Source organism: Hippocampus bargibanti, linkage group LG13, assembly GCF_051943395.1.
Source record: "Hippocampus bargibanti isolate YZ-2025 linkage group LG13, ASM5194339v1, whole genome shotgun sequence".
Taxonomy (NCBI): Eukaryota; Metazoa; Chordata; class Actinopteri; order Syngnathiformes; family Syngnathidae; genus Hippocampus; species Hippocampus bargibanti.
Window position 1 is genome coordinate 18,081,958 of NC_142746.1, and position 22,688 is coordinate 18,104,645.

Sequence of the window (22,688 nt, forward strand, 5' to 3'; positions counted from 1 at the left end):
CTGTTGCAGACTTGACAACTTTGCAAGCGTAATGTGTGTGTGTGTTTGTGTGCGCGTGTATGTGTGTGTGTGTGTATAAATGTCTAAAAGTGATTCTAAGAAAGGCAGTAAAGAATAATTAAATAATCAAATGGGCAAAATCTTCACATATTCAGGCACCTTTCTCTCTCTGTCTGTCTCTATCTCTCTCGTATATATATATATCGATATATATATATATACAATTTATATATATATATATATATATATATATATATATATATATATACAATGTATTTTTATATATATATATATATATATATATATATATATATATATATATATATATATACACACACAGTACACAGTATATATATATATATCACAGTATATATATATATATCACAGTATATATATATATATATATATATATATATATATACACAATTTATATATATATACACAGTATATACTATATATACACACAGTGTATATTACAGTGTATATATAGTATACAGTATATAGTATACAGTGTATATATATTCTATCTATCTATCTATCTATCTATCTATCTATCTATCTATCTATCTATCTATCTATCTATCTCTCTCTCTCTCTCTCTCTATATATATATATATATATATATATATATATATATATATATATATATATATATATATATATATATATATATATATATATATATATATATTCTAATCCCATCAACAAGTAGCTGCAATAATTATGCATTTCCTAAACGATGGGAAAAAAAAAACAGAAATATTTATAATATTTAATCCGTCTTTCCATTGATGTATTTTAAACAGCTCTTTGGTAACCCGGGGTGCACAATGAGCATCAAATTGACATTTCATCCTGCAAAATAGAGCACATTTAGGGCAAAAGTCACATTTGAAGATGCATTTTTTTTTTTTAACTTCGAGGAAAATATTGAAAACAAATTGATTGTACGGTATTTTCTGTATATAGGGCGTACCAGTCTTACTGTATTAGGCACAACTTCAATGAATGAAAAACGTTTTCTAAATATAATATATAAATACTTAGACGTTTTCCAAATCTAAGGCACATCACATTATAAGGCGCTACATTAGAGCCTATGGGGTTACGCACTAACTTCTTTAATCGTTACGAAACCTGTTGTTGCTCATTATGACTTCACATATAAGGCGCACTGACGTAAGAAAATCAAGTCTTTTGGATGCGCCTTAAACACCAAAAATCCGGTACTAATGTTGGTGTGGTAGTATGAGGGATGGCACCAATTATGCGAGTGGTGTTTGGTTAGTGCTATGTTGGGTTGAGGGGCCTGTTCAATTTATGATTTTACTGTTAAGACAGTCTCTTATCATGAAATCAAGTGGATGTTCAAAAACCGTGCGTGTGTCTGTTGTATGTAGAGATTCAAAATACATTTACTTCATCTGGCTGGATCTGCATTTTGACATGATTTATAATTGTGACAGGCGGCCCAGTGTTCGAGAGGTTATCGCATCGACCTCACAGTGCAGAGGTCATGGGTTTGATCTCGGCTTTGGGCTTCCCGTGCGGAGTTTGCATGTTCTCCCTGTGCCTGCGTGGGTTTCTCCATTTTTTTTAAAGAAAAACACTGTAATATAATACCCACAATTTAATAATATTTGGTCCTTTGGGCAAACTTGGCATAAGAACACTAGTTCAGCAAATATTTGCTTCTGGTATGTTTTCATCCCGAATATATTATGAGATTTAGAGGTTTTTGCGCTGATTGTGAATCTGCCCTTTTTTTCCCCTAGCACATTAGTTTTTCATGATTATTCTAATAATAATGATCTAATAACAATATATTGATATTAATAATAATAATAATAATAATAATAATAATAATAATAATAATAATAATAATAATAATGACAATGTCAATGACAATGAAAATAAGAGTAATAAGAATAAGAATAAAAATATATAAAAATGATAATAATAATAATAATAATAAATAATAATAATAATAATAATAATAATAATGACAATGTCAATGTCAATGTCAATGTCAATGACAATGACAATAAGAGTAATAAGAATAAGAATAAGAATATATAAAAATGATAATAATAAAAATAATAATAAATAACGATTACAGTAACAATAACAACAACGATAATTATAACAATAACACCAATAATACTAATAATAATAATAAGAAGAAGAAGAATATAATAATAATAATAATAATAATAATAATAATAATAATAATAATAATAATAATAATAATAATAATGACAATGTCAATGTCAATGTCAATGACAATAAGAATCACAATCATAAGAATAAGAATAAGAATAAGAATAAGAATAAGAATAAGAATAAAAATAAGAATATATAAAAATGCTAATAATAATAACAAATAACGATTACAGTAACAATAAAAACAATAACAATAATGATAATTATAACAATAACACCAATAATAATAATAATAATAATAATAATAATAATAATAATAATGACAATGTCAATGTCAATGACAATAAGAATCACAATCATAAGAATAAGAATAAGAATATATAAAAATGATAATAATAATAATAATAATAACAAATAACGATTACAGTAACAATAACAACAATAACAATAATGATAATATAACAATAACACCAATAATAATAATAATAATAATAATAATAATAATAATAATAATAATAATAATAATAATAATAAATGCAACAATATTCATGAATGACGAGTTCCAAGTATGATTAAGATCTTTCTTTTTTTTCCACTTCCAAGTACGTACCTTGCGAACTTTGGATCTCACTTCTTCTGTTTCCAGCTCCTGTCCATTTTGCAAGCTAGCTCTTTTCTACTTCCTGATCCTCCGTTGACCTTCTTTGGCTCATTTGAGTTCTTTATACATATATTTTCTTCCATTGTAACTCTTGTTAATACAAAGTAAGACATTTACATGAATAGAAAACTATTAGTAACAAGACATTATAAAAAGGAGTTGTTTAATATCATCAGGAAGCAGCGACTGTACAACATTAAAGGTTAGGAGTTTCAAATTGCCAATCAAAAATGGCAGCTTTGCTTAATGTCATCTGTCTAACCTTTTGTGGTTGATATAACGCAAGAATGAAATGGTGTTAGAGCATCTCTCCATCACTGGCCTTGACCTTTGTTGTCACGCTGACAAAATGAACATGAAAATCATGATCTCGTGGCAGCATATGTCACGAGCACGTAGATACTTTATATCAATTAACATACGGTGCATGCATGTGAACTGTCCATTAAACTGTCAAAATACGAACCAAGAAAAAAGGTTTTGTAGCACTAGCGCAAAGACTTTATTACCATCTTGTTATATCAGTATAACAGTGGTGGGCCATCGGGGCCTCCAAGGCCTTCTCTGCTGGCCTAAAAATATCTCAATCACAGACTAATGCCAATTATATTTTGTTCATGAATTCTTTTTAAATAATTTCAAATTGTCTTTCAGCTTCCTTTCATTGCTCTTTCCCTGTTGTGCTGCTTCCAGATGTGTGTTTTCATATTTAAGCATTTAACCAATCACATTTCAGCAATCATTTGTGACCAGGGTCAGAAATCTACCTGGATACCTTCACAATCAGTTCTGCAGGCTCTGGAGCATAAAAATCAAGAGCGGTGAAAGAGTTGCTTTAACCCACAGGTGTCAAAGTCAAGGCCCGCGGGCCAAATACGGCCCGCCACATCATTTTTTTCGGCCCGCGAAAGCAAATCAAAGTTGTTGAATTCCATGATGATTGCAAAAATCTGAGCCAAAATTTCATATTTTTGGATGTCAACCACAATAAAAGTCATTATTCTTGACTTCAGATTTGAAAACGAGTTATTCATTAATTTGCTGTGTGCTCTATATGTAATATTTGAAGGGATTTAAACATTCTAATGGGTTCCCCAAATTCATAACGGCCCTCGAGAGGAAACCATAACTACAATGTGGCCCGCGGCAAAAAATGACTTTGACACCCCTGCTTTAACCAATCAGAGTTCGAGTTGGCAACCTAAGGCCTGCTCAAAGGCGCTGGAAACGTTAGAGTTCTTGCAAATTATGACTGGCTAGTCACATGATTGGCTCGTCGCTAGCCAATCATAGTATCAGCTAGTGATAAGCGCATACTGGCCAGAGCTAGCACACTGTATCAGCAGCGAGCATTTTTGTGTCGATTAAATAGCGATTTTGTCAACCCACAATGGATGAAGCTGGAGATGAAATGGATTTGGTTGCTGTTAAAGCCATTTTCAAGACGGACTTTTCAAGAAAAAAATGGGCATATTAAGAAAGGTTGGACAGCTCAGAAGCTAGCAAAAATAGTAAATAATATAGCAATTTTACGAGGTTATCATGAATCCACACGTACGTAGTAAAAATTCAAACAGTTTAATGTCAGTATTTCTTAAGTTTCTTCAAGTCACAAGATATTTCCCAGCTAATGGTACCCTCTAGTGGACATGTAATAAATCACAGTACACTCACAGCTCTGGAGTGATTCAGACGTAGCACTACTGAAGGCCTAAGAGTGACATGCACGGCCCGTCACTGATTGTAACTAATGAGAATACCGAGTTGAAGGAATGTAAGTTTCCTTCTTTTATATTTTATTATTTTATAGCTTTTTCAAGGTAACAGGGTTATTATCGTAACTAATTAAACTCATCTGGTCCGGGTTTATACTGTAGTCCATGTACTTACTATGCTCTTGCACCAAACATTCCAATGGTTCCTATAAGAAATGCATTTTGAATCATGATTTACATTCATTGCTGAAGTCATTAAATCATTCAAGCAAAACGTTTCGCAGCATGCTTTTAAAAATGTAAACAAAGATATTTTTCCCTTTTTTTATTTGAGGTTAACAGCTTCTAATTGTTCACAAACATACTCTTGTCATGAGAGTGCCTCCCAAGCAGTTTTGATAAATGACATCAATGTTTAAGAGCTGACCTCAGGCCATACACATCCAAGTAGATAGCAGGGTGGACACCTGTTTCACTGCCTCGCAAAACATGACCTGTGAATGTGCTGCTCACCCTAAACTGTGTATGAAGTACGACTACTACAGAAGGTTGAAATTGTGTTTCTGTCAATCACTGTATGCTTTTATTATAGTAATCATTGAGTTTGTCATGATACGTACTTTGTTTGGTGGCTAGAATTACTTTAGTGTGAGGGAATGTATAATGTGAAATTGTTAGACACCAGAGTGATCATTTGCCTTGTTATTTCCTTCTAAGGGCTTTGACAAGAAGCCTTGGCAATCAGTGGCAGCCTACAACTGATCAAGTATGTTTGCTTGCACAGCAATTTCACTCGGATATCATCAAGAGGCAGCGACATCAACGACCATCACAAAGGTAAATAAAACGACTTTATTATATAGTACAGTTTATTTCTTTAATTAAAATACAACAGCATCTTTATTATACATAAAATAAGATATATTTTGTGTAGTTTTAAGGCATATTTAGTGGAAAATTACGTTTTTTTTGGCACCTAGGAACGGATCATTCTCATTTTTAATGGTTTCCTATGGGAAATTAATTTTTGGGATACACACCTTTCGCCTTACACACTCTGTCTAGGCACCAATTAAGTTCGTAAGCCAAGGAATCATTGTATTTTGGACAGCTGCCCTCATTTCAAGCTCATATAACTCCAGACCCATATCATTTAGCAATTAACTATTTTTTTCTGATGAAAGAAGAGAGTCAAATCTTTTCTAACGCTGCATTGAATGTTTGCGTAGTCCTAAAACTCAATATTCTGTGAGTCCTGGAATTTCAGTGACAATGACAAAAACATAACAAAACAAATTACAGTAAAGTCTCGTTATATCGATATCGGATATATCGATAGTCCCGGTTATATCGATATTTTTTCGGACTCCCTTGAATATCGATATAACGAGACTTTACTGTATGTACATGTAATGTTTGGCAGACAAACTTTTCGCCTTACGCACACTTTCTGGGAACCAACCAATTAAGTTCGTAAACTGAGGTATCACTGTACTTCTATGCTTTAAATGTACATAAAGCGCAAGAATGTAAGACATTTCAGCATTTTTATCGCATTGGACTACAGTTCAAGTTGGACTTTACAACATGCTCTCTTTGAGGTTAAGGGGTGCAAATGAAGACTTTTAGGGAGTCAACAGGTTTAGTGGCCTGTGTTAGCTCTACTCTTCACATCGGAGTCGCACATCTGCCTCCATATATCAATGAATTTCCACAACAAAACATTCCTGAAAGCAAAAGCTGGGGTGATTTGTGTGCCTCTCTCCTTTTTACATTGAAATTTACTCGGGGATCTAAACTGATCGCCGAACTTAAAACTGAAGACCTTTTAAATCAGTCGGTACTGCAGAACTTGTACATAACCTCACATTTGGAACATAAATTTAGTCCGTTCCCCTCGCAGATGGACTGGATAGTGGCTTGATATTACCTGAAAAAATATCATACAAAATAATCCAAGAGTGTTATCTAATGTGGTTTGAATGTGCACGTGCACAATAGAATGATAGCCCTCGATGGACATCTAATATGGTTGAGCATGTGGACACAAACTTTGGAAGCTTCTTCAGTTATATGCCGAAGAGTTTACGACTTTGCGAGTGAGGTCAGACCATACCGATGCCTAATTTATAGACTGATGTTTTATTTTCCAATGCAGCAATCTATTCTCTGGCAAGGAAAGGTCATAAAAGGATACAGGTGATGCGGGAATGCAATGTCTTTCATGTTTTATCTCACCAAGGAGTGCGGCACTGCTATTTTGTTCCTGTGGAGGGTAAAAAGTGAGTGTTTGACTTATGATCGACTTATCTTATGTGAAAGGGCAATTTCGGTTCGCGTTGAGAACTACACTTTACTGGCTACAATCAAGAAAATGTGAACTTTGAGGTATGATCCATGTAACATCGGTGACTTAAAGGACAACCGGCGCCTCCATAATTTGTAAAATGTCTTCAAATGACTTCTACTGAGCGTATTTTACAAAGATTCCACCGCATATAGCTATATTTGACCTTTTAAGACTCGCGCTGAATTGGAAGGAAGTATTGTTTTTGAGTTGGTGACGATTCCTGACATCACGTCACGGAAGGAACGCCCCTGACCGAGAAAGGACACACAATGCATTTTGCGGTACTTTTTTTGGTCATAAAACTTCGTGTTGATCCGTATTCATGGTGAATCATTGTGTGTTGCACCAAGACTACTATTTTATATTCGCTGACACAAATTCCCGGAGCTTGGGCACCATCTTGTGCATTTTCTGGGTGCTACATTTCCCCCCAATGTTGCCTCAAAATGGCACGGAATAAATTATTTAATTGATCGCAAACATGTATGCTTTCCTCTTCAGAACTATTTGAATCATATTCATAACTGGATGAGTATCAAGAAAGCATCTTCTCCGAATCTGAAGACATTGTTCAAGGCAAGACTTCTTGGCGTGACATCACGAACAAGGGGGCGGGACCTTCTGAAACTGGCCACTTCCAGGTTCATTTTGAAGTCGTTTTTGGACACTTTAAGTCAGGGGTGTCAAAGTGGTTTTTTGCCGCGGGCCACATTGTAGATATGGTTTCCTCCCGACGGCCATTATGAATTTGGGGAAGCCATTAGAATGATAGAATAATAACTAGTTTTCAAATCTGAAGTGAAGAAAAATGACTTATTGTGATTTACATCCGAAAATATGACATTTTGGTTAGGATTTTAGCAAGTATGATGGAATTTCATAAGTTTGATTTGCCTTCGTGGGCCGAAAAAAAATTATGTGACGGGCCGGATTTGGCCCCCGGGCCTTGACTTTGACACCTGTGCTTTAAGTCATTTTTATTGGTGTTTTGCATTTGACTAAAAATATCATTCTGCGTGTTTTGGGTATTTTAGATGCTATAAAACGTTTTTCTGATGTCAGTTAGGAAACAAAAAACTGTTGTCTGTTGTCTTTTAAATTCCCTTTTCCACTGAAAGTCTTTGCGAACATTTGCACCCTGGAACAAACCCTGGCAAAAAAAAACCTCTACATCAACTGCCCTTACAAACACTTTTGAACATTCGCATTACAGCAGGCTGTGGCCTTTCATAAACTGTCATTTAATTTGCCTTTTCTAATTCGCTTACGTTTCATTCAAACGATAAATACAAGAACCAATCAATTAAAAAAAAGAAACAATCTATAGTACAGTATTTTATAGATAGCCAAGCCGGCCGCATTGTGGTTGTGTGTACAATGGTAGTAGACGCAGCACCGCAATAAAAACCAACTGTCTGGTGTGTTTGGTTAAGATGCACTTGTCAAGTGGGCTGACAATCACATCTGTGTTCATTCAAGGGAACCTCTTATCTGTACCTCCATGTTCCACTCAGGAGACATAAGCACTTACGATGTTTGTATGATTTTTGCACTGGAGTAAAGTACACACAGCGTGTCACACGTTCATGTGTGCACATGAACTCACAATTGCAGGCAGAGATGACAAAATGACTCACACTCTTTTACTTGTTAAAAAAATACACATAGAGTATTTCAATAAAAGTAGTGTTTTAACACCTTGTAACTAATTAAATATACATAAATATACCAAATTAAAAGTAAATGTGGATAAACTACTGAATACACTTAAGACATCGTTAAACAGTTATTTCATTGTCAATAAAATACAACATTTTGAAGTACAAATATTAGATAAAACACATTCTTGGAGTTGTGATTGAATTGTTGAGTATAAAAAAAACCCATCTTTTGATTGAAAACTGGGCCTGTGTAGTAGATTTTAGTCCATTGTGTTGATCAAATATCCTCCCTGAACGTTTATGTTTAGGTGGTAAAGTTTTTTTCAACCATATTTATTTTCATTGATATCATATAGCAACATCAAAAACAACATCAAAATATCTCGGCAATTGTAACAAGTAGTTATTTTTAATGTAATACATGGTAATATTTATTTTTTAAACATTTCAATGAATTTTAGGTAGAGATTTTATTGACATTGTATTCGTTTATTGGGTGGGGGAAATCTCACTCAAGGATAACAAGGTCAAATCCACAAACTTCACATTGACAGTGTTTTAGTATGTTCTTGGTGACAACTGGAATATTCATACCTACATTACAGGACCATGTTTTTGAAGTGTCACATTGGAAACACCTGTACTATGACATGCTGTAGGAGTATATTTTTATTTATAAAAACATGGCAGTCTCAAAACTCTCCATTCAACAATTTTTATTTCTACTGCACAAATTCACTAGTAGTTATTTTCAATTCACACTTAAAAGTATCTTTTTTCATTTAGTGTTTTCACGAATAAAACCCGACTGACTGAATCTAGAAATCCAATAAAAACATTAAATCACAGCCAGATGATTGTATTGTGTGCAACTACGTATATATATATTTTTTTTTCTGGGCGTGGATTTGACAGCAAGAGCCGACTGGTTTGTTTTACTTCCGTGATTTCTGCTGGCAGGAGAGGGAAGTGACGTCAGACACGGAAGTATCCCCTGCATCCGGTCGACACTGCAAAGAACAACTACTGCATTTCTCCCTAATAATATCTTGCTGTTATCAATCGTGGATAAAAACAACATCATTTATGTATTAATGAAGCCAGAAAATGTTTGACTGAAAGATCGATCTGCAAGCTTGGAAGGTAAGAGAATCAACAAAAGAGCTCAATTGATCTGTTAGCACAGAAGCTAGCCGCTTACAGCTAATGCTTTGTCTCCTGTTTAATCCAAGCAATACCAAAAGCCGTTTGAGTATCGATAATGTCTCATGTTTATTGATAGTGAAAAGACATCACGTTATTTTTATTATAAGGATAAACGTAATGGTATCCACAATTGTCACTTTCAATATAAAGGAGAGAGAAAATGACACCGATTCATTTCATGCTATGTACACATTGTGTTCTCAAAAATGTGTTACAATCGAACCGAAATCTCTGTAAATTCAATTATTTAAACTGTATTTAACAATACTGCGACTGTCAATCTTTTGCATCTCAGTTTACCGGAAGGACTAACCCAATGACTCAGCGCTGGATGTCGTCATATTTGTAGTAAATGTGTTTTACGACCTAATGATGATACAATAATTGTTGGCTTATGTATATGATATGTATATGCACGCAGAATGTGTATCTGTAGTATTGATAAATGTGCTATAATATAATGTCATATATACCAGTAAGTAACACAGAGTTTTGAAAGGCGCTTAAAAATGAAATGTATTATTATAACTAGGTCTGTGAAAGACGATCCATGATTTGCCACAAAAGATATTTAGAACCTATAATTAACCGATTCAGAAATTCAGTTATTACATTATTATCAATAAAAAATTGTCAACCTGATTTTTATATCTTGATGTAACATCTGAACATAATTAGCTTTGTATCCTAAGAGCATAATTCTTTTGACGTTATAACATTTAATTTGAAAATAAATGTTACAATGTTCCAGGCCAGGAAAAGCTTGATGGTGAGGGCATTGTGTTGTTTTCATGTCACAATCGCACCACCATTTTGGCCTCTGTCACGCATTGAATTAAGTATGATCTCTTTTTAGACATGCAGGTTGACCCTTTGGCCCTCACAATAGAAAAGTTTTTGCTTTTAGTTTGGATTTGAAGTATATATTTTTTGATAGCCTTGTCTATTTTACCATTCTCGGTTTGCGTTTGTATGTGCAGACACATATAATGTCAAACGTGTGTTACATTTCCACATGAGCTGAAGTGATACCCATGGAAACTATTTGTATTTCCGTTTATCTTCTGTGCTTATTATTTTTTTTCCCGTCTTCCCCCCTCCAGATGACTCAGCAGAGGCTCAGATATCTGGGATTGTGGCTTCATGAAATGAGGCTTACTGTCTTTACCAAATTCAATATTACCTCAGGGCCGCAATAACAACATCCTTGTTAAATGTCTTTTTTTACATTACCCACTTATTTTCATAACACTGTAAGAGAACCATTGAAAAAGCAGTCCAGACAATGTCACTGGCCGAACAGTCTCAAAAGTGGTTTCCAACTCATGTCCAAGCCACTGTTCTTCAAGCTACTGGATTACAACCCAAGGGGAAAAACGGCACCAATGATTCATACACTATCATCCAGCTGGGCAAAGAAAAGTACTCGACATCAGTGGCCGAGAAGACGCTCAACCCTGTTTGGAGAGAAGAAGCTTCCTTTGAACTACCTGGGTTACTTTTGGATGGCAACCCAGAAATCTATCAGCTATCCTTCATTGTTATGCATCGCTCTTTGGTTGGCCTGGACAAGTTCCTGGGTCAGAGGTCCATCAACCTCAACGAAGTGTTTGACAACAAGCAGCGGCAGAAAACAGAGTGAGTATAACTATAAGTTTGTGTGTGTGTGTGTGTGTGTGTGTGTGTGTGTGTGTGTGTGTGTGTGTGTGTGTGTGTGTGTGTGTGTGTGTGTGTGTGTGTGTGTGTGTGTGTGTGTGTGTGTATATATATATATAGTATAAAGTGGAATTTTATTTTGAAATCAGTTAAATTAAACATTTGACCGCTTTTTTGGATTGGATTGGATTTGCCTTTATTAGTCTCACAGTGGAGAAATTTACATTCCCACCGTAATATTCAGATTTTTTGTAAGTACACAAATTCAAATTCTTTTGTAGCCACAATGCTCTACATTCTACAACCAAGAACATCCAGTGATACCTCGTTTTACGAACCCTTGGCTTATGAACTTTTTGGTTGACGAACGTTACATCTATGAACATTTTACCTTGGCATCCGAAATTTTTTCGTACACGGAGCTGACTCAATGAGTGATGTGTCGTTCGCGAACGAGCCCGTTTTCTAACAACAAAATGGCAGCCGACTGTTTTTATCCTCTATTCCCCGCCCCCTGTCTTCGGTTAAAGCCATGTGATTGGTCAAGAACGCAGCAGTGAGGGTGGGTGGTTTAAACATTAAAGAGACAGGCAGACGACAGTGAGAGAGTTTGAACTTTGATAGTTCAAAGGCAGAGTGTAGATTGCAAGGTTAAAATATCCCATCAATCAGGCTCCACAAACAACCCGCACAAGCCATCTGTACACTTGATGCAAAAAGCTATTGACCCAGCTAAACAGAACACAATTGATGAGGAAGTAGATAAAATTATCACAGAGAAAGCACCTACAATGGATAATTCCTCAAGATAGTGAAAGAAGGTTACGTTCCTCATCAAGTATTTAATGCTGATGAAACCGGCCACTCCATTCCATCAAGCCAAACGACCATCACAAAGGTAAATAAAACGACTTACCGTACAGTTTACTTCTTTTATTATAATACCATAGCACATTTATTATACATAAAATAAGGTATATTTTGCGTCGTTTTAAGGCGTGAAAATTAGAAAGTAGCAAATGATGTTTTATGGGGACCTGGGAACAGATTATTCTCATTTTAATGGTTTCCTATGGGAAATTATTTTTTGGGATACACACTTTTCGCCTTACACACTCTGTCTGGGAACCAATTAAGTTCGTAAGCCAAGGTATCACTGTACTTGATTATTCCTAGAAATACACTATATTGTAACTTCTTATAAGTATTCATGTTTACTCAGTAAGTCAGGAAAAATTGAGCCCTTAGTAAAGTCACAGTGTCTCGCAGGTTGACAGGTATGCAGCTGCGACAAAGCACTTCTCCTTAGCTTTTTATTATTTATTATTTTGTTTATGGTTTTATTGTTCTGTGTATCATTCTGTTAATTTTAAAGTGTCCTTGAGTGTCCGGAAAGGCGCTTGTAAATAAAAATAATAATATTACAGTAAAGTCTCGTTATATCGATAGTCCCGGTTATATCGATATTTTTTCGGACTCCCTTGAATATCGATATAACGAGACTTTACTGTAATAATTTTTATTATTATTATTATTGTCAACACAAAGCAAAATAATAAACACAACAGGAACATAAAAACATGGACAGTGGTGCAAACTTAATGACTTTCTCCATGTACTCTATGGCGTTTGAACTACTATGTAATAATTGCAGGTTAACCTAAAAGATTTGACCCTTACAACACACATGCCGTTATTTAACCCCAAATTAAAGAAACAGGAACAGATGGACTAAATTGGATCTGGTGTTAATTAGCTCACCAACATGGAAATACATTAGCACTTCCTTTCTGCCCGACGCTTTGGAGAATTACAATATGTTATAATCAGTGTGAAAGTGGGACATATTTTTTTCCCCCCTTTGCGGCTGACTTGATTCATTTTACGGCCGCGGACACTTTCAGCTGAGTGTTGGTAATGGAAATGGCCTATTCCCACCCTGCCGGCAAGTCTGACAATGACACCGGGACCCTAGACACTATGACCACATTGCGCCGTCTACGCTCTACATTTGCCTCGGCCCCTTTTTGTGATGTTATTAAACTGACATATTGGGGAGGAAAGACTGTCTCGATATCTGAGCAGGCAGCCCATAATTATCGCACACCTGTGTTTGTTGATTGTGAGGAGTTTCCCAGCGGTCCGGGGGCCAAACAGGTGGATTGTGGTTCCAAACGCAGGAAGGTTTATCTTGGCCTTGAGACACACTTGAGCTGCAGCGTCGGCCCCAAAGCAAGCGGGCATGCTGTGGCTGCTGGATCTGAATTAGCGTGACATGCAGCCTGGGAAATGGACCCGTCATGATTCGGCTACCGGGCCATGGGCTTGATGGTTTATAATAGTGCTGAGCAGATGCCATTTTTTTACTACTACTCTTAGTCACTTTTAGTGACAGATTCTACCATCTTATGAAAACTAAAGACGTACAGTGATACCTGATGATGAGTGTTTTTATACACATCCGTAAACATCATGTTTAGTTTAGTACATACTATGTCATTTCATGTTTAGTTTAGTATATCTTATGTTATTGCATGTTTAGTTTAGTCTATATGGATGTACAGTAAAGTCTCGTTATATCGATATCGGATATATCGATAGTCCCGGTTATATCGATACTATTTCTATGCACGCACGGAGAAAATTACATGCAAACAGGGTTGGATATATCGATAGTCCCGGTTATATCGATATTTTTTCGGACTCCCTTGAATATCGATATAACGAGACTTTACTGTATGTAGCTTATTAGTTAACTAGTTGCATATGCAGAGTGTAACAAGTATCAACTTTCAGTCTAATGTTCTCCCAACACTTGTCCGTAGCTGATAGGCTCAGTCGAGACGATGTCATCAACTGCTGTGTGTTTAAACTAGTTTGAGGAGGCGGGCTTGGCGCTCTTGGCTTCCCCGCTCCGACGAGACATCTTTCTATTGTTCTACTAGAATGAAGTAGTCTTTTCTGTTCACCATCTATCGTGCTCGCTGGTATTTCATCATAAAACTCCGTTGAACTCCGAACCAGAAGAGAAACAGGAATTAGACTCCAATAATACCTCAACTCACGAACTTAATTGGTTCCCAGAAAGTGTGTGTATGGCGAAAAGTTCCATTTAGTTCCCATAAGAAACCGTTAAAATAAGAATAATCCGTTCCCAGGTCCCCATAAAGCATACATTTCTACTAAATAAGCCTTAAAAGTACACAAAATATACCTTATTTTAGATATCATAAATGTGCTATTGTATTGTAATTAAAGAAATAAACTGTACTGTCTAATAAAGTCGTTTTATTTACCTTTGTGATGGTCGTTGATGTAGTTGCCTCTTGATGATATCCGAGTGAACTTGCCGTGCTTTCTCAGCGATAATACCCTCACTCACACGGTCCCCTGCTAGCTGCTTTTTGTTAATCCAAATCAACAGAAGTTTTTCAACCTCTTCTATTGTCTGAGACCATTGTTTTAGACAACACAGAAACACCATTAGCCACAAACGCACCCTTAATAGCTTCCTTGTTCTTAAAGATGGTAGCAGTGGTAGTCTTAGCGTACTGATACTGGGACGTTAAGTCACACAAACGCACACCTCATTTGTGTTTTTCGATGATCTCCTTCTGCTCGACTGTAATTTTTGTGTCTTCTTCAGTTTGATATTAGCCTGTGGTGGGGTCTTTTTCATAATGGCAAAAGTACTACACTCGATAACAAACCACGTCCGCACTCAAAGAAAGGGGGTGACAAAATCTAGTCCGCCATCCACCGTGGCGCTATTCGACCATGTGGTTTGTGTTCAGCCGCCGAAAACCAGTTCGTCAGCCGTGACTATATGCTCGCGAATTTAATGTTCGTGAGCTGAAGCGTTCGTATGCTCGAGGTATCAGTGTACTGGTTCCAAAAATCATGTTTTTTGAATTTGACTTCAGGTGCTGTTACATTTTATATAAATGGCAAGAGCTCACACTTTGACTTGTTTTATAAATAGAGGCATACCGAATTGTCTTTTTCGCAGTCCTCATAACACACAGGATATGACCGGTTAGCATGCATGAAATGGCCGCTCACCCTACGATTCAATGTCCCACTTGCTTGCCTTTGCAGTTCGGAACAAAGGGTAGATTTGTGCAAATGCCACTTTATTTTGAATGCACAAATCCCATTACTTCCAGTTGAGAACACAGCGAGGTTAAATGAATAGAAAGCCCGAAATACGCCTATTCAAGATCATCCTGTTTTCTTTGAATACTGTTTATTTTCAATGACAAATCTAAGGATTTGATTCCCTGAATCGATGTCAACATTTTGGATTAGTATGATCAAATTAACCTTGTATCGTATTCTTAAGTTCTGCTTAAAGAGATCATCAACAGAGATAAAGCTTCCTTTTATTATATATGTATGTATGTATATGTCCCCATTTAATATGCTAATCTTTGTCCTTTTTCATTTTAGCTGGTATACCTTGCAATCCAAGCCATCAAAAAAGAAAAAGGAGCGAGGACGCATCCAAGTCAGCATCCAATTCATGCGGAATAATATGACAGCCAGTATGTTCGACCTCTCCATGAAGGAAAAGCCCCGCTCGCCTTTTTCTAAATTGAAGGTGAAAATGAAGAGTCGCAAACACGACAGTGACACCTCTTCGGCCATCGTACCTCGATCAGCAGCGTGCGACTTTGATCCTAATTATCATCCATCTGCCTCTGAATTGCTAAACCAGACCCAACCCAAATCGAAGAGATCGCTACTCTCTGGCGTCCAGAAACTTTCTGCAGCCCATTCCATGTCAGATCTCGTTGGGACCCATTTTCGACCCAAACTGGACTCCATGAATTCCATCGAAGAAAGTGGTGCGTAGCCTCAATCTTTGAGTTTACATTTAGCTGACAAATTGAGCTAAAAGGCTCAAGAAACGGATTGGATTGGATCTACCTTTATTCGTCTCGCAGTGGAAACATTAACATTTCACAGCAACAAAGTTATGAAAGGAACCTCTTCAAAGGAAATAAAGAAGTAGAAAAACAAAATACAAGAGCTGCTGGAAAGGCAGCCACTCTCGCGGCGCCATCCTGAAGTCAAAAAAACAACACAAAAAACTAAATAACAAATAATATGACACAGAGTCATTCATTCTTCAGCACTTGCTGTACCCTCTTTGTGACATGAAGCAGTTCTTGATGAAAAACTAAATAACAAATAATATGACAACACAAATACACAGAGTCATTCATTCTTCAGCACTTGCTGTACCCTCTTTGTGACATAAAGCAGTTCTAGATGAAAGAGGAGGATCAAAGCGTCCTTTTCAGCAGTGGATCAGCGACGTCGTGGTGGAATGTGCACATCTGCTACAACCTAAATATTAAAAGCAACCTTATAATTTTTCAATGGCCTCGTTTAGGACATGCTGTCATATGTATATGACAGTTGACCACATGGAATTCTCACAAGCTGTATCATAATAATGAAAACAATTTTTTTCCCCCCTGTACATTTGTCTCGAAGACATTTTGAGTCATAGATGGCACACTCAAAAATACATGCATATAATTTTATGCCCAAATAACAATACAAATACATCCAATACTATAATCTTGTGAACAGTAAAGTTTATTCAGCAGTATCTAGGCGACGTTAATAGTACAATTGTCATTTTTATTGGTCATGAAGCATCTTCATTGGCTCAGTCAAACAAGTGAGACATTTGTTGAAACCACTACATTAATGAAAAAAAACAAACCAGAGTCACAGAAGTAAATTGAATCTCACAAAAGTAATGAATCAAGAAAATAAAATGAACCATATCCATGCATTGATTTTCAGTTTTAGGACAAAAAATAAAAACCTTGTGAAACAGGCCTGGACTAAAATGAATATAACAACTCTCAGAAGATATTTTTCCCCTGTTTTTCATGAGTGAACTGCTCCATTTGTCTCAGGTTTGAAAGGTGCGTTCTCTGGATAGCGTGTTTCATCTTCTTCCACAGCTGTTCAAATGGATTTATGTCAGGGCTCGTAGCAGGCTTCAGATTAGTTCACTGTTTTCCTCTGAGCTTTATGTTTTGGGTCATTTTCCTATTCTAAGACCCTTAAAATACTGTATTTTTTGCACTACAAGGCGCACCTGAAAGAAAATATTTTTTCAAACGTTAACCATGCGCCTCATAATCCGGTGCGCCTTATGTATGGAAGCGTTTTAAAATACATACATACAGTATTGATTGCATGTCATTCATTGCAGGTGCCCCTTATAATTTGTAAATTCCCCATTGTAGGACCATTAAAGGCTTTCTGATTCTGATAATGCGGTGCACCCTATGTATGGAAAATGTTTTTAAATATGTCATTCGTTGAAGGTACGCCTTATATTCCAGAAAATACGGTATTTTGACTTACTGGTCATAAGTTTGAAGAGTCGTTTTAATGTTCATTAGAGGACACACCTGTGTTAAATACAGTAAAGTCTCGTTATATCGATATCGGATATATCGATAGTCCCGGTTATATCGATACTATTTCTATGCACGCACGGAGAAAATTACATGTAAACAGGGTCGGATATATCGATAGTCCCGGTTATATCGATATTTTTTCGGACTCCCTTGAATATCGATATAACGAGACTTTACTGTATATCCATATGGTCAAGTTATTTGCCATTAATTAGTATTGCCTATTTCATGAGTTGTTTCTCAACATAATTTCTTTGAACCAAAACAATTGACTGATTTGTTACTTGCTTTTCATTAGTTTTTATGGTTAACATTTTTAGATGTATATTTTTCTCTGTAAGCAATATCGACTTGACTTTCATTAACTCATTCACTGCCAGACATGTACAAAAGTGTGTGCACTCCAGTGCCAGGGTTTTTGTCATTGTCACTTGAATTCCAGGACACACAGAATATTGAGTTTTAGGACTACATAAACATTAAATACAGCATTAGCCACCTTGGACTTTCTTCTTTCATCTGAAAAAAAAGTTAATTCCTAAATAATATCGAGACTTATATGAGCTTGAAATGAGGGTGGCTGTCCAAAATACAATGCAATACATACAGAGCTTTAATAAAACACTAAAATGGAAAAAAGGGGATTGCTGCCCTTGTGGAAAAGAAAAAACATTGCCAGAGGCCTTGGCCAGCGCTTTATAGGCACCCAAGCATGAAAAAACAAAACCCGAACAAATTCGGGAATGGCGCTCTACGTCATATTTTCAATTCCCGAATACATTTGGGAATGTCAGTGAATGAGTTAAAAGAGGCATGCTAACAATTTTGTCTATGTCTGTAATCTCAAAAGGCATTTAATCAGTGACTTTTCTTCCTGGGTACAGGTACATCTGCTCCTCACAGGCGTTCCCAGAGTGAGGTACCAGGCCTCCAAGACAACGAGGTACACGGTGACCCTTTTCCTGATATCAGTGACACCCTGCCACAAAAGTATGCCACACTCCCACGCAACCGCAACCCATTCGAAGGGGAGCAAGGACAGCTGTGGGACAAGCCCAAGGAGAAAAAGGAGAAAATCAGCCTGCTCGAACGCATGACCGGAAAGAAAGACGGCCGCAAGACCAGCAGCGGCAGTCGTTCTGGCAGTTTGGGTAGTTCTGGAGACCTGCGCACCCCCAACCCTTTTAGTGGTGATTCACAAGTACACACTAACCCTTTCAGCTCCAACTTCAAGGCAAGGTACATACAAACGTGACAATGTTATGATGTATTGGCATAACTATGCGTTGCTATGTTTTTCATTCAATGGAAATCTTGCTTTTCCCATGACCATGAAACATAACCTCGGTTGACTGGGTCCAAGCTACAGGATGTTTACAGTCTTTCTCATTAGCATGAGAAAGCTCCTTTCATAAACGCCCTTCTTTGTCTCAATCTGTTAAGTGTTTTGTTTTCCATCCAATCTGTTATGTCTTTTTCCTTGGCTTCCGCGGAGAGTTTAGGAACACTGAGACTCCATTTTACTCTATCAGAATGGAAGGTGTCATTAGAGGCTCTTTAGAGAGCTTTGGCTCGATAACAGAGCCCTCTGAGCCATCATAATGAGATTTTTTTAAAGAGATAGACCACTCAATTAACCGCTTATCTTTATAGGTCCATCATCTTAAAGGCAGTCATTATCATCCGGTAGCTCATTGGTCAGTCCTAATGTAGTGCAATAATACGTTGAGTTTAATGTATATAATTAATAGAGATTTCCTGATCACACTCTTTTGGCTTCCGAGTCTTTGGTTTGAAGTATCTACTGACATAGAGTCATGGAAACAAATAATATGCATATAATTTATCTCAAATTCATGTAGAAATGTGCATAGGAATATATGTACATCAGAATCAGAATCATCTTTATTGCCGAGTATGTAGAACACACAAGGAATTTGTTTCCGGTAGAACGCGCTGCACTAGTATCATCATAAGAAAAATTGAGGCACTATGCAGTTCCATTTGGGCTACTGTTCAAAGAGTTAATGGCTTGGGGGAAGAAGCTGTTTAAATGTCTGCTGGATTTGGTGCACATGGATCGATAGCGCCTGCCTGAGGGGAGTAGCTGGAAAAGGTGGTGGGCAGGGTGCGGAGGGTCCGGAAGGATTTTCCGCACCCTAGTTTGGATTCTTGCAGTGTGCGGAGGAAATTGAGTCGGTGGCTGCTGATAGTAGTTGCGAGACCTGTTTTGGCTCAATATTACTTCACATATAAGGCGCACCTGCGTGTAAGGCGCTGGGTCATCTTTTGAGGAAAATGAAGGCCTTTAGGCCGGCAAATATAATCTTTTTTAACTGTGAGGTACAGAATTTAAAACAAAAAAATTGATTATTACACCGTGGTCACTGTGGTCAATTGGTCAATTTATGAACTATTTCTGAAACTTATAAAAAACAATCCTTTTGACGCGATCGCCGATTAGCTACGATCGTATTGGGACATTCCCTAAAAATAAAATGTGTTGCAAACATTAAAATTGAAGTTTAACGTTTCCACATACAGTAAAGTCTCGTTATATCGATATTCAAGGGAGTCCGAAAAAATATCGATATAACCGGGACTATCGATATATCCGACCCTGTTTGCATGTAATTTTCTCCGTGCGTGCATAGAAATAGTATCGATATAACCAGGACTATCGATATATCCGATATCGATATAACGAGACTTTACTGTAATTGTATTTACGTATTTAAACCTTATTTTTCCCTCGGGAAATCCAAAACCAGAACGTCCTATCAGTTTTTATGCCTAATTTCCTGACCTGTACTTCTATTTGAATGCCTTACAGTGACAAAAAGCTACTTGGAAACGAATACCTCACCTTGAGCCAAGGGAGCAGGGGGACCAACGCCGTGAAAAATGTAAGACACCGAGCACCACTTAGACCGTGATTCCGCATGCAATTCAGTTGCACGTTGTCGCTTACCCAAACTGAAATGCAAGAATGGACTTGTAAGATTTTGACACTTTGTAATGGAGAACAAGTCTCAAGTCTCTTTTGACGCAGCAGCTGGCGACATTGATCCCCCCCATGGCCTCTAAAAATTCAGATGTGCTATTCAACTAATTAGCAGCTGCACATTCATATCATCATGCCTGCTCTGAATATGAAGTACTTTACCGTGAAATATTCATGAGGTTACTTACTTTCTTTGATTTCTATTTAAAAGCTGTGTTTATGATATATTTCGGCTTGTTCATCTTTACATGCTACTTCCGCTTAAGAATCCCCGTTTTCAGAAAACTTTGAAACGTGTCATCTACTGCTCAGCAAATGCGCTCTCTGTAGAGGAGCAATAGCTCAAGGGATGCCTAAATGAGAAAGGGGATGCTGATAATGGCTTTCGTCACCTTTCTGTGCGAGTGTTGAGGTCTGTCATTATCCACACATGTGCCCCTGCACATGCTGCACCGGCTTGCAGAAATGCCAGCTCCCATTTCCTCCTCTTCAAGGCCCTAATTAACCACATGCAGGGTGGCGTTTGGGGGGGGCATATAACACGTACATTTCAAAGGATAAAGCTTTTAAATTCACAAAGCTGAGCTCATTAGAAAAGGTAATGACACAACTGGAGAATCCCTCACCTTATCTTCTCCTCAACTACCGATCGTGGAGAAATGGTCATCATTAGATTTTCATGGTCAAATTTAGACCACCATTGCGGCTTATTTCATTGTGAGGGTACAAGAACGTAGGGTACAACTCAGTATGGAGGACACTAATAAAGGCTAATCTCATTTAATCTAATTAATTCTAGCTCAAAAAGGTGGTGACCAGGGTGCGGAGGGTCCTGTAGGATTTTTCTGCACCCTTGTCTTGATTCTTGCACACAGTACTCGAGAGTGGGTGGCTGTCACTGTTGAAGTTGGATTTTGTCCATTTTTGTGGCGGCACCGAACCAAATCGTGATGGAACACAGGATATATTCGATGTCTGCCGTGTTGAAATGTCGCAGCACGTCCTGTGGCAGGCCATGTTTCTTTATCGGCCTCAGGAAGTACAGTCAAACCTCGGTTTTCGAACGTCTCGGTTCTCATCCCATTCGGTTTTCAACCAAAAATTATTTTTTTATGCCCCGGTATACAACCGAAATTTGGTTCTCAACCAAACTGAGTGCTTCTGAATGCATCACTCGACTACCCTCTGCTTCCTTATACGCCACTTCCTTATATGTCACGTCTTCCTCATTGTCTCATTGTGACTGACGCATTAATATTGTTGTTGTTTTATTTTTGCGAAAATGCTGACATATTTGGTTAAGATCTCCTGAATAGTATGATTTTAAAGCAAGTACAGGATGGTTTGAAAAGTTAGTGTGCCCTGTGTTTGCCCAAAGACAGCTGGGATAGGTGCCAACACGCCCCATGGCAGAAAGATAGAGAAATTTTTATGTACAGATGTTAATGTTGATGTTAAGAATTGGTGAAAATAAGTTCGTTTTTATAGAATTATACACATGACCTGCTCTATTATAAAGTTTTTATCCGGTTTATGCGATGAAATAGTTAAAAAGTTGTTTTCTAGACTTTGAACGGATTAAGATTATTTACATTGATTTTAATGGAAAGTGCTGTTTCAGTTTTTGAACAAATCGGTTTTCGAACAGGTTTCTGAAACGGATTATGGTCGAAAACCGAGGTATCACTGTACATCCTTTGTTGGGCCTTCCTCAATCTTTGAATTTTTTTATTTTCTCCCGTGACCTCCTCTGAAGTAGCCTTTGTGCTCATGAAGTGATAAGACACCTGGCAAACCATCCATTTCCGAGGTGTTTTGCATTG

The 22,688-nt window shown here is 37.0% G+C and overlaps 1 protein-coding gene across 2 annotated transcripts in view; it reads left to right on the forward strand.

Annotated features, from left to right (window-relative positions):
- rab11fip2 (RAB11 family interacting protein 2 (class I)) overlaps positions 1–22,688 on the forward strand; it is a 63,701-nt gene that overhangs the window by 36,021 nt on the left and 4,992 nt on the right. The window contains exons 4-11 of one of the 2 annotated variants that reach the window (XM_089012314.1): positions 5,257–5,376; positions 7,391–7,530; positions 9,511–9,693; positions 10,860–11,394; positions 15,862–16,012; positions 16,130–16,259; positions 18,746–19,100; positions 20,695–20,767. In XM_089012314.1, coding sequence (XP_088868440.1) covers positions 11,042–11,394; positions 15,862–16,012; positions 16,130–16,259; positions 18,746–19,100; positions 20,695–20,767 — 1,062 coding nt within the window. In that variant the 5' untranslated portion in view covers positions 5,257–5,376; positions 7,391–7,530; positions 9,511–9,693; positions 10,860–11,041. Of the gene's footprint in view, positions 1–5,256; positions 5,377–7,390; positions 7,531–9,502; positions 9,694–10,859; positions 11,395–15,861; positions 16,260–18,745; positions 19,101–20,694; positions 20,768–22,688 lie in introns of those variants that run through there. The other variant, XM_089012313.1, reaches the window with a different exon arrangement.